The sequence below is a fragment of the Rhipicephalus microplus genome, chromosome 4 (assembly GCF_043290135.1).
Source record: "Rhipicephalus microplus isolate Deutch F79 chromosome 4, USDA_Rmic, whole genome shotgun sequence".
NCBI lineage: Eukaryota > Metazoa > Arthropoda > Arachnida > Ixodida > Ixodidae > Rhipicephalus > Rhipicephalus microplus.
In genome coordinates, this window is record NC_134703.1 from 32,601,160 (window position 1) to 32,614,929 (window position 13,770).

The 13,770-nt window shown below is 43.2% G+C and overlaps 1 protein-coding gene across 2 annotated transcripts in view; it reads left to right on the forward strand.

The window, feature by feature from the left end:
* Positions 1-525: 525 nt before the first annotated feature.
* LOC119171600 (chromatin target of PRMT1 protein) overlaps positions 526-13,770 on the forward strand; it is a 35,857-nt gene continuing 22,612 nt past the window's right edge. The window contains exons 1-3 of one of the 2 annotated variants that reach the window (XM_075892470.1): positions 526-737; positions 3,193-3,259; positions 12,644-12,812. In XM_075892470.1, coding sequence (XP_075748585.1) covers positions 3,207-3,259; positions 12,644-12,812 — 222 coding nt within the window. In that variant the 5' untranslated portion in view covers positions 526-737; positions 3,193-3,206. The remainder of the gene's footprint in view (positions 738-3,192; positions 3,260-12,643; positions 12,813-13,770) is intronic. The other variant, XM_075892469.1, reaches the window with a different exon arrangement.

Sequence of the window (13,770 nt, forward strand, 5' to 3'; positions counted from 1 at the left end):
CACATGTAGGCCAACGGCCTACGCACCTAGCTCCACGCTAGTTTTCTTTATTTTTATTGTCTTAGCGAGATCAGCATCACCGTTTACACTGCCGAAATTCGCGTGTATTTTCGTCCAGTGCATGGGATAACAGCGCACAAAAAGCATGATTTCAGTTGCGCACCAATGCCTCCGTCAGGCAGTGCCTTACATTGAAGTCGCTGGTGGCGCCACCACACGTGTGACATACCAGCGTCAAGCAGGGGACCCCAGCAATCCCACTACTCTATTCTAGCTCACTTTAGCCATGCACCACGTAGCGGCCATGCTTTAACTTCATAACATCGCGTTAGAGTGTACTAAAAGTGGTGCCACGTTATTCGCAAAAAATATTTTAACAAGAAAAAACACTGACGAACCTTTAAATTTTAGCAGAGCGTTATAAACTTATAAAGGTTTATTGTTGTGAGAGGACTTTTTTGGTGCCAAAATAACATCAAGTTAGGAAAGACGTACGATAATCCAAGCTCAAGGATCAAGCAAGTAAGCAAGACAATCCAGAATCAGCGAATTGTTTGCCAGTGTTGTATATATGTATGGTTGCGTGAAGGTGTGTTGCTGTCAATTGTAATTTTAGACGGTTTCGTTGTAAGCGGTAATCCAAGAAAGAAAGCATTAAAGTCCGTACTTATTAGCCCCGTTCACTGTGTCCTTACTGAAGAACTGCGAGTCGCCAACGATACGCTTCGCCAGCGCTGGTGAGTTACTACAATTCTATCGTCCCGGCATGCCGGATTGCGCGTAATGGTAACGGATACATTTATGACGCCTTCACCTTTGCCTGTGGCCGACATAACTAGCGTACTTCCTTGCTTTCGACCTATCGCTACACACTGCGGTAATTGGCAGGCTTTCGCGATGTCGCTACGCTTCGCAATGTTTCGAAACTTGACCACAATACAGTCTTGCGGGAGCGAGCTGCGTTTCGTTGCGTTTCGATGCGTACGCGAATCATGTAGGTGTGCAGGTTCTGCTAGTCACTCCATAAATGCTAATTGCGTGCCTATTTGCGATGTGATCCTCGGAGAGTGGGGTTCGCGGTCATCGTCATGATGCTTCATACGTACCGGCTCACTGCCAACTTCGTCTCACTGCCATGGAGACATGCTCGGTTAACTTACATGCGTGTCAAACGCATGCATTATATATTCCATTGGTGGGAGGGTCGGTCTGTCGTGCAGTACAGTGCGAAAATGATTTTGCTGTTGATAACCACATTTTATGAGGCAGCTTGGTGTAAAAGCAACCGAGATCAGTCGCATGAACGTTGCACAATTTGCAATGCAAGATAAAGTGTTTATGGCTTTCAGCGATGTGCTCCCTGTCTTGAATGTCTCATAAGTTTAGCCTCATAAGAATGTCTCATAATTCACAATTACGAAGGAATCGTTAACCTCTTCTATAGTTACCGAATCGCAACCCATGTAGAGCGTTATTATTTACTGTACTTTAAAATACATAAATTGTGTTTGACACCATAAACTGCTTGTGAATAAACGAGGTAACTTACACTGTACCTCACAGACAAAATAGTAGAACTACTGCATGCAACAAATTAATTTACATTTGTTTACAAGCACTGGACATAATGCATTCTTTTATTTTGCTCTGGTGAAACAGTTCTTAGTTAGACATTATCTCACAAAGCAAGCTGTTCAGGCGATTCATTTCATATTATGGTACATCCAAATGAAGGAATATGCATTTGCACCAATTGTTGGATGCGGTGTGTGAGGCTGCCTTTCTGAGAAGCGTCTGAAAGCTTACCGTAACAGGTACAAATTACTCGCAGTAGACGTCTAAATCGGGAATTTTATCTTTCTTAAGAGAAAACATTAGTTTGGGAGCTTCTCTACACTACATATAGAAAAAGAAATTGTTTCTCTCTGAAACCACTGAAACACTTTTTGAGGCTCCCAAGTTGCTCCAAGAATCCTGTTTTACTGCTTCAAAGCTGCTGCAAAACAGCATTATTCCTGCGTCTTGAGATGCTCCAAAAGACTAAAGCCCGCTTCCACCCCTGATTGTTGTACAAAATAACTCAAAGTTGGCTACAATGTTTGCTCTAGTTATTGCACACTCTGAAAACAGATCTGTTGTCTTGTTGTGCACAGCCTTTTCTGACAGTCAGATCATTTTAAAGGAATGGTGCGGCCACATTTGTGGCTTGTGCGTTCTTTGCTGCTAGCGTTTCTATAGCTCCAGGAAGCATGATACACGCACCAAGATTCATTTGTTCTCTGTAAATATATTAATATTGCTTTTTATGTGGACAATTTTCGGCAGCGGTTTTTGGGTGCCGAGTTGGGCTGTGACCGTAGCAGCATAGGTGTCTTAGTCATTTGATCACACGAGCCAGTGATTCACGTCGTTGTGCACATTATCATCTGCTCTCGCACGCACACGTGCCACACAAGCTTCTGCAAAACCAATGTGCAGCACCTGTGATGCTTTGCTGGTATGTAGGTACCTACGTGGCGGAGGTCTCTGGAGGTCACTCACTCCCCTACAATAGGCGTGCGCACATAAAAGGGGTAAGAGAGAGCGGCCACTCCCATAGTCCCTTACAGGGGCAAGGGGAAATGCAAACACAGCCCCACACACAGGCATAATAAGGAGGGGGCCCTGCGACTCAAAATCAGCCTCATACATTGACATAATAGAGAAATGGAAACCTGCACACGCCTGCGCTCACTACTGATCTAGCATGACGTCACAATGTTTGTTGCCCTTCTTACAGAGCTGCGGCAGTTCTGGACGCGCTTGCAATGAGCTTCTGTCGGGAGAATGAGCATTTACCTACACTTTGGAGGTGAATTTAAATATGGTTGTGCATTTGCTCTGCGCGACCCTGTGGAGTGCCCTCGCATACAGAAGGAAACCCACAAGTGGCTTGTTATAGCATCACAATTTCATAGCACCACCCCTTTATGTGAACTCAACATAAAGCCAACATAACCATAAGTAAATGCACATTTAGAAGAAAACAGCTGTATTTTCTACACATAAAAACTTTATACTTTCTATTTGTATCAAGCTCATGCTATCGCAGCAGTTAGGAAGAGTAAGAAAACTGAAAGAACCGAAAGCTTTAAATCTGATGCATTGATGCATGAAAAAAAAGAGTGCTGACTGAGCTGCTTCTCTGTGCAGCTGGACAAGGCGCCATGGCCAGCAAGGTGATCCTCAAGAACACAACCAAGCTCAGCCTCAATGAACGGTGAGCCTTTACACAATGTGCGTTTTCCACTGCACAGCATGACAAACTAATCACAGCGAGTGGTTATTTTGCTGATAGTGTTGGAGGTGGTGCTACTAGGTCTGATGCCATGACTCTTTCTTAAATCAACCAATATGCCTTCTAGCCTGATTTATTGGGAAAGAAAGATTGGCATATGCTAAATTATTGACTTTATATAGCACATACTGCTCATATAATGAAGCGTGCAGCATTCTACATGAAAAAAGTATCCTCCAGTACTAATACAAATGTGTGCTCTGGATATTGTGCAGCAGCAAAAGGAAGAAGCTAATGTTCTGGTGCTTCATGGAATGCCTTGAAGGAAATGAAATACTGGTTATCATAAATGAATCAGTATATTTTGAAGATTGGCTGCTCAGCTTTCATAAAACAATATAAGTCAAATATGAGTGCATAAAGAGCAATTAAAATATTAGTATGATAGGAGCCTCTGAGTTTTCTATTCTTGACTTGTTACACTTCTGAGAATCTACGTTTTGTAAAATTATAGCATCTAATTATGAGGATTTTATTAACAGAAAAAGACAGCAAGGCAGGGCTCATATACACTCTGCTCACAGATTAAAATGTGGCATTAAAACTTTTAGTAAAACAACCGGTATGCATAGTTGCTCAACATAGCAATGTCATGTTGCTACAAATCTGGTCAGTAACGGTAATATTGATTCTGAGGCAAATGTTAAGTTTAAAATATATTGATACAACATGAACTCATGTTGGTGGAAACGTAGGTGGGCGCATTGCTTCGCTCTAAATTGTCATGTTTTAATCTGGGAGTACTGTACATGTATTAGCGGTAGACTCTACATGACTATAAACCGTAAACACCTCATTGGTCATGCATACATATGCTTGGGTCGATCTGCAGAAACCCCAGTGACCTGCCGCTATTACCAAGTAGAGCGTATTCTTGTTTGAATGAAGGTTGTTTTTATACAGCCAAGTTTTAGCGTAGTAATACTATTTTAACAGCTAAGTGGTTTTTCGGTAGACCCACTGCTGGGAAATGCGAGTGACAGCGATAAGTGCACAATTGAATGGCTGCAGCCGTATTTTAATGCTTAAAGGGCTCCTACACCTCTTCACATTTTTTTTAACATTTCAAGTAAACATGCTTGTCATGTTCAGAACGCACTCGCGGTCAACAATGCCACACATAGCAGTGCTACAAATTGCAAGCATATCGCAGATTCCAAAAAAAAAAAATCCCATCTCCTCTTCAGGTCTTCCCGACTACCATAGTGGCATGCGCAATGTCAATATGTTTCATCTCTGATGTTGTATTCAAGTGCATAGGTCAGCACTTTGAGAGACTACTCACTCATACTCACTCACCACAATTTTTTCAGCCTTCACCCTCACTGACGTTCATACCCACGTGTACTCCCACTCATAGGCCCTCACTCACATTCATACTCACGCCTACTCGCACTCATGAGTACTCACTAACGTTCATACTCCCTCCTCGTCACACTCAGAGTACTCACTCACGTTCATACTCACTCTTTCTCACACTCAAAGTACTCACTCACGTTCATACTCACGCCTACTCACACTCACTCCTACTCACTCACGTTTATACTCACTCCTTCTCACACTCAGAGTACTTACTCACGTTCATACTCACTTCTACTCACACTTATGAGTACTCACTCACGTTCAAACTCACTTCTACTCACACTGAAAGTGCTCATTCACGTTCATACTCACTCTTACTCATACTCATGAGTACTCACTCACGTTCATACGCACTTATACTCATACTCAGAGTACTCACTCACCTTCATACTCACCCGTACTCACACTCATGAGTACTCACTCACGTTCAAACTTACACCAAATCACACTATAGGCCCTCAATCACGTTCATACTCACGACTACTCACACTGATCCGTACTCACTCACGTTCATACTCACGCCAGCTAGCACTCATAGGCCCTCACTCACGTTCATACTCACAACTACTCACACTGATGAGTACTCACTCATGTTCATACTCACGCCTACTCACGACTACTCACACTCTTAGAGAAACACGGACTGCTGGGCGAGTTGGTAATTCATTTTAACTGAGGTGCGCGAAAAATTGAAGTACGAAAGAAAGACACCTCGAGACAGCACGCCGTGTCCAGGTGTCTTCTTTTTGTACTTCAATTTTTCGTGCACCTCAATTAATACTCATAGTTACTCACTCACCTTCATACTCACGCCTGCTCAAGATCATAGGCCCTCACTCACCTCCGCACACACATAAGAATTCACCTTCATACTTACGCCTACCCATACTCAGGCGCACTCACCCACGTACTTTTACAATCACATACTCATCATCATCATCACAGCAGGACAAAGGCCTCTCCCCTGTTGCGCCAGTCAACTCTGTCCTTTGCTTGCTGTTGCCACTTCATACCCACAAACTTCCTAATCTCATCTGCCCACCAAACTTTGTCTCCCCTTTTGCCGCTTTCCTTCTCTTGGAATCTACAAAATAACCGATTGTCACTATCCCCTCAAGACGAAGGTATATAACAGGTGCATCTTGCTGGTACTTACCTACTGAGCAGAAACCTGGAGGCTTACAAAGCGGGTTCAACTTAAATTGAGGACGACGTAGAGAGCGATGGAAAGGAAAATAGTAGTTGTACCTTAAGAGTCAAGAGGAGAGTAGAGTGGATCAGGGAACAAACCGGGCTTAAGTATATCATAGTTGAAATCAAGAAGAAGAAATGAACATGAGCCGGGCATGTAGAGCATAGGCAGGATAACAGCTGGTCATTAAGCATAACTGACCGGATTTCCAGAGAAAGCAAACGGGTTAGGGGGAGACAGTAAGTTAGGTGGGCAGATGAGATTAGGAAGTTTGCGCGTACATAATGGCAGCAGCAAGCACAGGGGCGAGTTGAGTGGTGGATCATGGGAGAGGCCTTTGTCCTGCAGTGGACGTTGTCAGGCCGATGATGAATATTAACATTGAGGTAGCGTTACGAGTACTCAGGTTACTCAAGAAACAATCGAGCTGAACATTTGTCGCTTTCTTTAATGGTCGGTAGGCTCCACAAACAGGCAATGACTAAGCGCAATTACGACGCACCTGCACATTCATTTGTGTGCCATGACGCGTAGGAGATGCTGAGACATCGTTTAGAATCAGTAATGTGTTACAAGCACTCAAAATGCGCTTTCGTAGGCTACGACGCACGCGCGCAAAATAGAGACACTCGACAGCTTCAGTATACTACACGGCCCCCGCTATGATTACCCGCGAAAAGCCAAGACGTTGCCATGCCATCCGGCTCGGCCGCTTCGTTCGTTCCACTGCCCCTAGCCCCTTCTTACTGCACTAGCGCAACAGGCGGGCGCCGGGGCCTCGCCGCCACGTCGGCACCGCGGCTGCCCAGCCACTGGTAGGTGTTCTGTGGCCCGGCGCGACCGTCGAGACGGCGCCTCCCCTCTCTGCCTCGCCTTCAGATGGAATGCGTTGCGTACGGCAGTTTTGCATTCGAGAAATTGTGCGCATCTTCGCAGATGTTTTACTTCATCTGTGGGTTGCGCTCACGCGGAGACTTCGTTGGCTCCGTGCCGGCACTGACGTTTGCAGGGGGCCTTATTTATGGATCTGCGGACGCGGTTAACGTTCATTGGCAGTGTGCGTACGCAGGGTTATCGCGGACAGCCGAATGAAACAATAATTAACGAGTTGCGATATGTGTGTTTTTGTACTAGCCCGCGTTATGTGAATGATAGAATAAATTATCAAGGGTGATTGGGCACTTATTGCACATTGTTTCTGCACTGTTGAAGGCATAATAAGCCGCCGAAAAGTGAAGTGAAGGTATAGATTGAAACGGCGATGCGAACAGGGTCCGATTACGCTATCGCTTACTACACTATTGACGGCGAAGCTCAACCGTCCTCCAAGCTTTCCTTTTTTCTTTCTTAATGGGGCACTGAGAAGGTGAAGTTTTCACGCAGCTTCGCGCTTCAGAGGTCATGAGATCACTTGAGGTTTTCATTCAAGGCAACCTTCACTTGAGGGACAACGCAGAGATAGAAACTCCAAATCGCTGCGCACAATGTGCTTCCTCTCACGGGCCATTTCAGCTTTTTTTTTTTTTTTTTTTTTTTTTTTTTTTTTTTGTCGTTTGCGCAGTGCATTTCTTTTTTCTGAACCGGCTCGCACGGCGATTTTTGTTAAAGGGCTTCTCAAGACCTTGTTGTTTTACATGTATTATCAGCGGGTTGCGTAGACTGAAGGCGCAAGAGGTAAGTGCAGCAAGAACGGTAGCTATAGGGACAGGCAGTTCAAAGTTATTCAGCCTAGAAAATTCAAATTACAATAAAATGAACGGCTACCCTCAACTCGAGTTTTGCGCGGTCACCTCACCCCTTCCCATCTGATGTAGGATGGCTCCCCCAGTTTCCAAACTAACTGAAGGCTTTTACGTACAGGAATCTTGCATGCCATAGTGCCCGTTATTTCCAAAGTATTGAGGACGCCGTTGCGATGGTTACAAATATTTATCACATTCATAGTAACTCACTCATGTTCCTATTCGTTGCTACTCACACTCACAGCAACTCACTCACCTTCGCAGTCAAATCTACTCACACTCATGAGTACTCACCGACGTTCGTACTTACTCCTACTCACTTTCAAGAGCTCTCACTCACTCCTAATCACACTCATAAATACTCACTCACGTTCATACTAATGAATACACACACTCAGTACTCACTCCTTCTCACACTCAGAGTAATCACTCATGTTCATACTCACTCCTACTCACACTCGCAAGCTCTCACTCATTCCTACTCACACTGATGAATACTCACTCACGTTCATACTCACGGATACTCACACTGATGAGTACTCACTCACGTTCAAATTCACATCTACTCACACTCATGAGTACTCACGTTCATACTCACTCATACTCACACTCAAAGTACTCACTCACGTTCATACTCATTCTTACTCACACTCACAATACTCACTCACGTTCATACTCAATTCTACTTACGCTCAGAGTACACACTCACATTCATACTCACACTCAGAGTAGTCACTCACGTTCATACTCACTCCTATTCACACTCAGAATACTCATTCACGTTCATACTCACTCCTACTCACACTCATGAGCACCCACTCACGTTCATACTCACTTCTACTCACACTGAAAGTACTCATTCACGTCCATACTCAATCTTACTCATACTCATAAGTACTCACTCACGTTCTACTCACGCCTACTCATACTCATCAGTACTCACTCATACTCACACTCACCACGTTCGAATGAGTATGAATGAGTGTGAGTGAGTGTGCTCATGAGTCAGTATGCCGAGCTATGTTCAAGTGGGACTGTGATTGGTTCAACAAGGACCTATGCCTTCCGGTTCATCTGCAAGCAGCTGCCCATGACCTTTGTTGTTGTTCGTCATGTTGTTGTGATGTGCGTGCTTGTAAATCGCCAACTGCAGCCTGTAATGCAAGTGCTGGACATGTAGTATACGAGCCCAATCATGCCTAGTGCTCTGATGAGCTGTGCAAACAATCAACCACAGTGGGTAGCCAAGGAGCACGTTGTCGACAGAGTGGCCTTGACTGGAAGTGCATTAAATTTTACCATTATCACCGGCAGATCTGTACACAGGGATTAAAAATGTTATAGGAGCAAACACGGGGAAGCGCTATACTCACGCAAAAGGGAAGGAGAGAAGAACACTATATGTATGAGGAAAACGTTAATTGTCAAATACAAGACTATGCGAGAGTGAACGCATGTTGTCTTTTGATATTATATGCGCACACCAGCATCACTCTGTCGACAGCATTTGTAAAAAGTGCCGGCAGCGTCAGCAGAGGCATGCTGAATTTCTATTCAGTGGGGTTCATAAAATCTTTCTATTTTGTATGGCAATATTTTTCTTTTCGGCGCTTAGCAGGCTACAGAGATGGGAAGTATGTGGCACTGTATTTGTTTTAAGCAAATAAAGCTAGAAAAAAAAATCAACTTTTAATTGAAAGCGTAATGTGAATTTGGGTTATTCAGAAGGAGCCATGAAAGTTTATGTACACTCAGAAGCAATGTTGCTTTTTTGGAACAGGACAACTGAACATGTATGTGCCATAGCCCCAAATTGTTTTACTTGTTAACCCATGATGATTGTCAGTCGTATTTCTCATCTTAGTGGTGACCCATATTGCAAGGATAGAAAGGGAATATGTGAATGAAGTTGGTTTCTAGACATTTCAATGAAGGTATCATTTGCTACCTCTGGAGTTTTCTGGCCTTTCCCTTTCAAGAAAATATTTTTTATATTATATTCTTTTTATTATCATATAGCAGTGGGGACATGTATGTAGTAAACCATGAGCATACATCTGTCCAAGCATCTGTTCAGAGGCCCCGCCACACTGGTCTAGTGGCTAAAGTAATCAACTGCTGACCCGCAGGTCGCAGGATCAAATCCTGGCTGTGACGGCTGCGTTTCCGATAGAGGCAGAAATGTTGTAGGCCCGTGTGCCCAGAATTGGGTGCACGTTAAAGAACTCCAGGTGGTCGAAATTTCCGTAGTCCTTCACTATGGCGTCTCTCATAATTATATGGCTGTTTCGAGACGTTAAACCCCACATATCGATCTGTCCATGTGTCTGTTCAGAGCACCATGGGGTAGAGGCCATGCCTGCAACATGCCTATATTGTGTCAAACTTATTCAGATGCTGGTTGAAGGAAAGTGTAAATTGGAGGGCTCGTATTATTTGTTAGGTGCAATATTATTGAGAATGAAGATACCGTTTGAGTTTGTTAGTTGTCAGATGCTGGTCGACATTTTTGACAGTGACTTTGGAGGCAGTGCTTTCACTGGGTTTCAATGAACAATATGTTTTTTTTTGTGTCTAAAAAGTGGGAGGGAAGGAATTCCGAATGAACTTTCTGCTAGAATCTGTGGCTTCTAGGAGTTTTGCTTAGGGAAGAATGTTTTACGCCCTCAAATGGTTAGAGTAACAGTAAACAAAAGTATTAAGGAATGAGGAAAGTGGCACAATCACACTCTGACAGCATGGCTATTTCAACGTAGTGTTTTTATGTTACTTAGTCTTGAATGGATAGGTGTTATTAAGAAACTACATGAGCACACACTGGTTGCATGATGTCTTGCCTAGCCAAGGTAGCAGATGAAAATGCAGAGTTGTGCGTTATGCAGGCGCGACCCTTTCTTGGGCATGTTCGAGCTACACGGCAAAGTGGGGCTTCTCTCGGTGCTCGAAAAAAACAGCCACAAATTCACGATGTAGTTTCGATCACAATAGTTGTGTAACGTAACTGCCTTTCTCGGTAAAGTGTGGCATGGAGCGTCTCGACTAGCTGTGCCCACACACCTATTTTGCGTAATAATTAGGCTTCTATGAATATTCAAATGCATTGAATATTCAAACGAATGTTACAGTATTCACTCTGAGTATTGATTTCACTTCAGTTCGAATTTTAATTATTGAAAATTTCGAGGCATTTGAAATAAACTAATAACTAACCGCGTGTAACTGCCTGTAAAGGTGGTTGCACTGCAATGGAGGTGTGCTAAGCCGTGAAAACAACTACTAAAAACAATTCGCACTGCCATCAAGCTCTACGTCAAGGCTAAACGGACATATTACCCTCATATCACTTCATTCCTTAAGTTTAAAACCTTGTTATACTGGCTTATCTGCTACAAGTGTAGTAAGTTTTAAAGTGTTGCATATTTTTTACATCTTAACACTTCATTCTACTGAAAGTCAAATCCCACTGCTATTCAAAGTTGTTTCTACTTTCTTTGAACCAAGAGAATTGTATTTGCCTTGGCCTTGTCTAAAATTTTTTAATAAATATTGTGCAGGTTTGTTAGGCCATGACAAATATGCCTATTTTTTATAATATATATACTGTTTGAATCCCATTCGGAACGATTTGCCCAAAATCACTATTCGCACAAGCTTAGTAGGAATGCCTGGGTTCATTGTTGAGCAAGGTGCTTCACAAGCCACTCTTGATATCCGCATTTACAGCTTGAGATGGGATAAATTATATTCGAAAGCCGTAGATCTATTGTGGGCCCAAAACAAAAGCACATACACAAGTATGAAAGCACTTCTGTATGTTTTCCTATTTCATGTTCCTCTTTTTATCCCAGCATGCACTGCTATACGCTATAGTGACTTCTTGTCATTGTCTTACCACTTACTCACTTACAGTGCATTCAGGTTTTTGAAACCATTGAAACCTTAAAAATGAACCCTGTGTTTTAAGGCCCTTCAAGGTCTTGAAATCACTATTCCGCCCTAAAACACTCACACTTAAAGTGATTTTATAATTATTGACAAACAAACTTGGATAGTATTTAATCAGGCAGGCTAACAATACCAAGAAAAGACACTATAAAATCTGGCACGTTCCAGCAGCACAATGGTATTAGAGTTTTCATGCAAATTTGAATGTGACGCGTTAAGAAATTCCGGTCTTGGCATTGGTGACAATGTCTTCGGTTGTGTCTCAACTACTGGTATTGTCTGTAAATGAAAATTCGAAATAAATACAAATAAATAGAAATAATTACAGAAATAATTACCTTATGTCAGAGTGGGAATCGTATCCAGGACTTCTGAGGGGCATTCTACCTCGGAGCCATGTGAGTGCTCGAAATTATTTTGGAGAAAAACCCATAGGAATGTCATGCAGTGTGGGAAGTAGTGTCCTTAATGCATGTAATATTCCATGGCAGATTTGTAGAATAGCATGAGGTGTCAGAACTTCTGACCTGCACAAGAAGAGGTTGGTTTAAAGGCACAGCATTTACAAAGCACATGGGCATAATTAATCATCATTATCAGCAACACCATCAAGAAAATGTGTAGCTGCACGGGTGTGTGTGTGTGTGTTACATTATGTACTTGTAGTGGGTACTTTGCAAACGCGCAAAAGAAAGACTTGTGGTGTAGTGGGCCTATTGCAACTGTGCTCACTGAAGGCATTCTAGCATAGTTTGAAATGGACAGTCTTGCATGCACAGATGTTTGTTTTCCTGTGACACCTGAGAAGCGAAGCCAGGTCAATGATTGAGAAGATGTGAACAAGGTCCAATTACGCTACCGCGTTTTACTCATGAAGATGAAGCCTGCTCAATGATTTTCAAATGGTGTGTTCATATTTGTTTGCATTCCAATAATGAAGCTTACTCTATAAAATACATAGAAATAAATAATGTCTTTATAGAACATCATTTCAGTCTAAACTGTCCCTGAAAGGCATTGCTATGTTTCTCTGCGTGACAGCATTGTTCCTTGTTTCTCCTGCAGCTTCACAGCATACCGTCAGCAGGCCGAGGCAGAGGCGCTACGGGCTGCGGCAGCAGCTGCTGCAGTGCCCCAGATTCCTCCAGTGCCACAAGCGTCAATGCGCAATGTGCGCCTGGCACAGCAGATGGCTAATCGGCCCAGCGTGCTTGCTGCCCTGCGACTTCGCAAGGTATGTTGACACGCTCAGCTTAGCCTCGTAATATCCATGGCTTTGTGTGAAAATGTAATGTTGAGACAGAATACAGTACAAATTGAATAGTATCAGAAGCTAATTATTTATTAAAAGAGATTAGAATAGCTTATGGCCATTTAACTGCCGCTTTTAGAGTTTATATAAGATGCACACTTCCTAGCAGCATAACGCAAGTATAAAAATCACAAATTAAACTTCAGGAACACATTTGTAGGTTGTAAAATCTGACTTCTCGTGCAACCTAGCCCGCACGGCCATGCAAGCTATCTTGGTACCAGCAGCAGCTATGTTAAGCCTGAAGAGATAAAGCATATTATGTGATTGTGTTTCAACTTTGTGCTTGGTTGAACGTATTTGTAAACTAGTGTTAGAAAAATTATTCAGGCAAGATATTCGCCTTCTGTGAGTACAACTGTTTCCGCATTCTAAGAGTGATGCTCCGTGGCTCCTGCATATTTTCACCCTGAAAGAAGCAGCCATACTGTTTACTGCAGATTGTAAGTACGACAGCAGCCGTTCCTCCCTCGACGTTCAGGTTAGCCGAACCGAAACTAGCCTTCCATTTGCTGTGTAAAGTAAAGCGGTGCATGCTGGAAATTACCTAAATTTCAATTCGTGCCACCCAGATTGTTACAAGTGACGCGCTGTTCCTTCTCTGGTGAGTCAGTGTCACAAACAAGCGCTCAAGAAAGCACGCGCCTCCGATTTTCAACGGCTGCGTGAATACCATGCGCTGACATGATACGACAGAAGCTGGCGCAACAAAGAAACGAGGATCAAACGACGCCACACATTCACCTCTTTTCTCCCTCAAAACGACTGCCGCTCACGAACAACAGTCTCGGATTCAATGCCAAGTTAAATCCAGTACCATCTGGAAGGAAAGGGTGACACAATGCAGAGTCACGCCGAAATGCGTGGAAACTACGAGAAG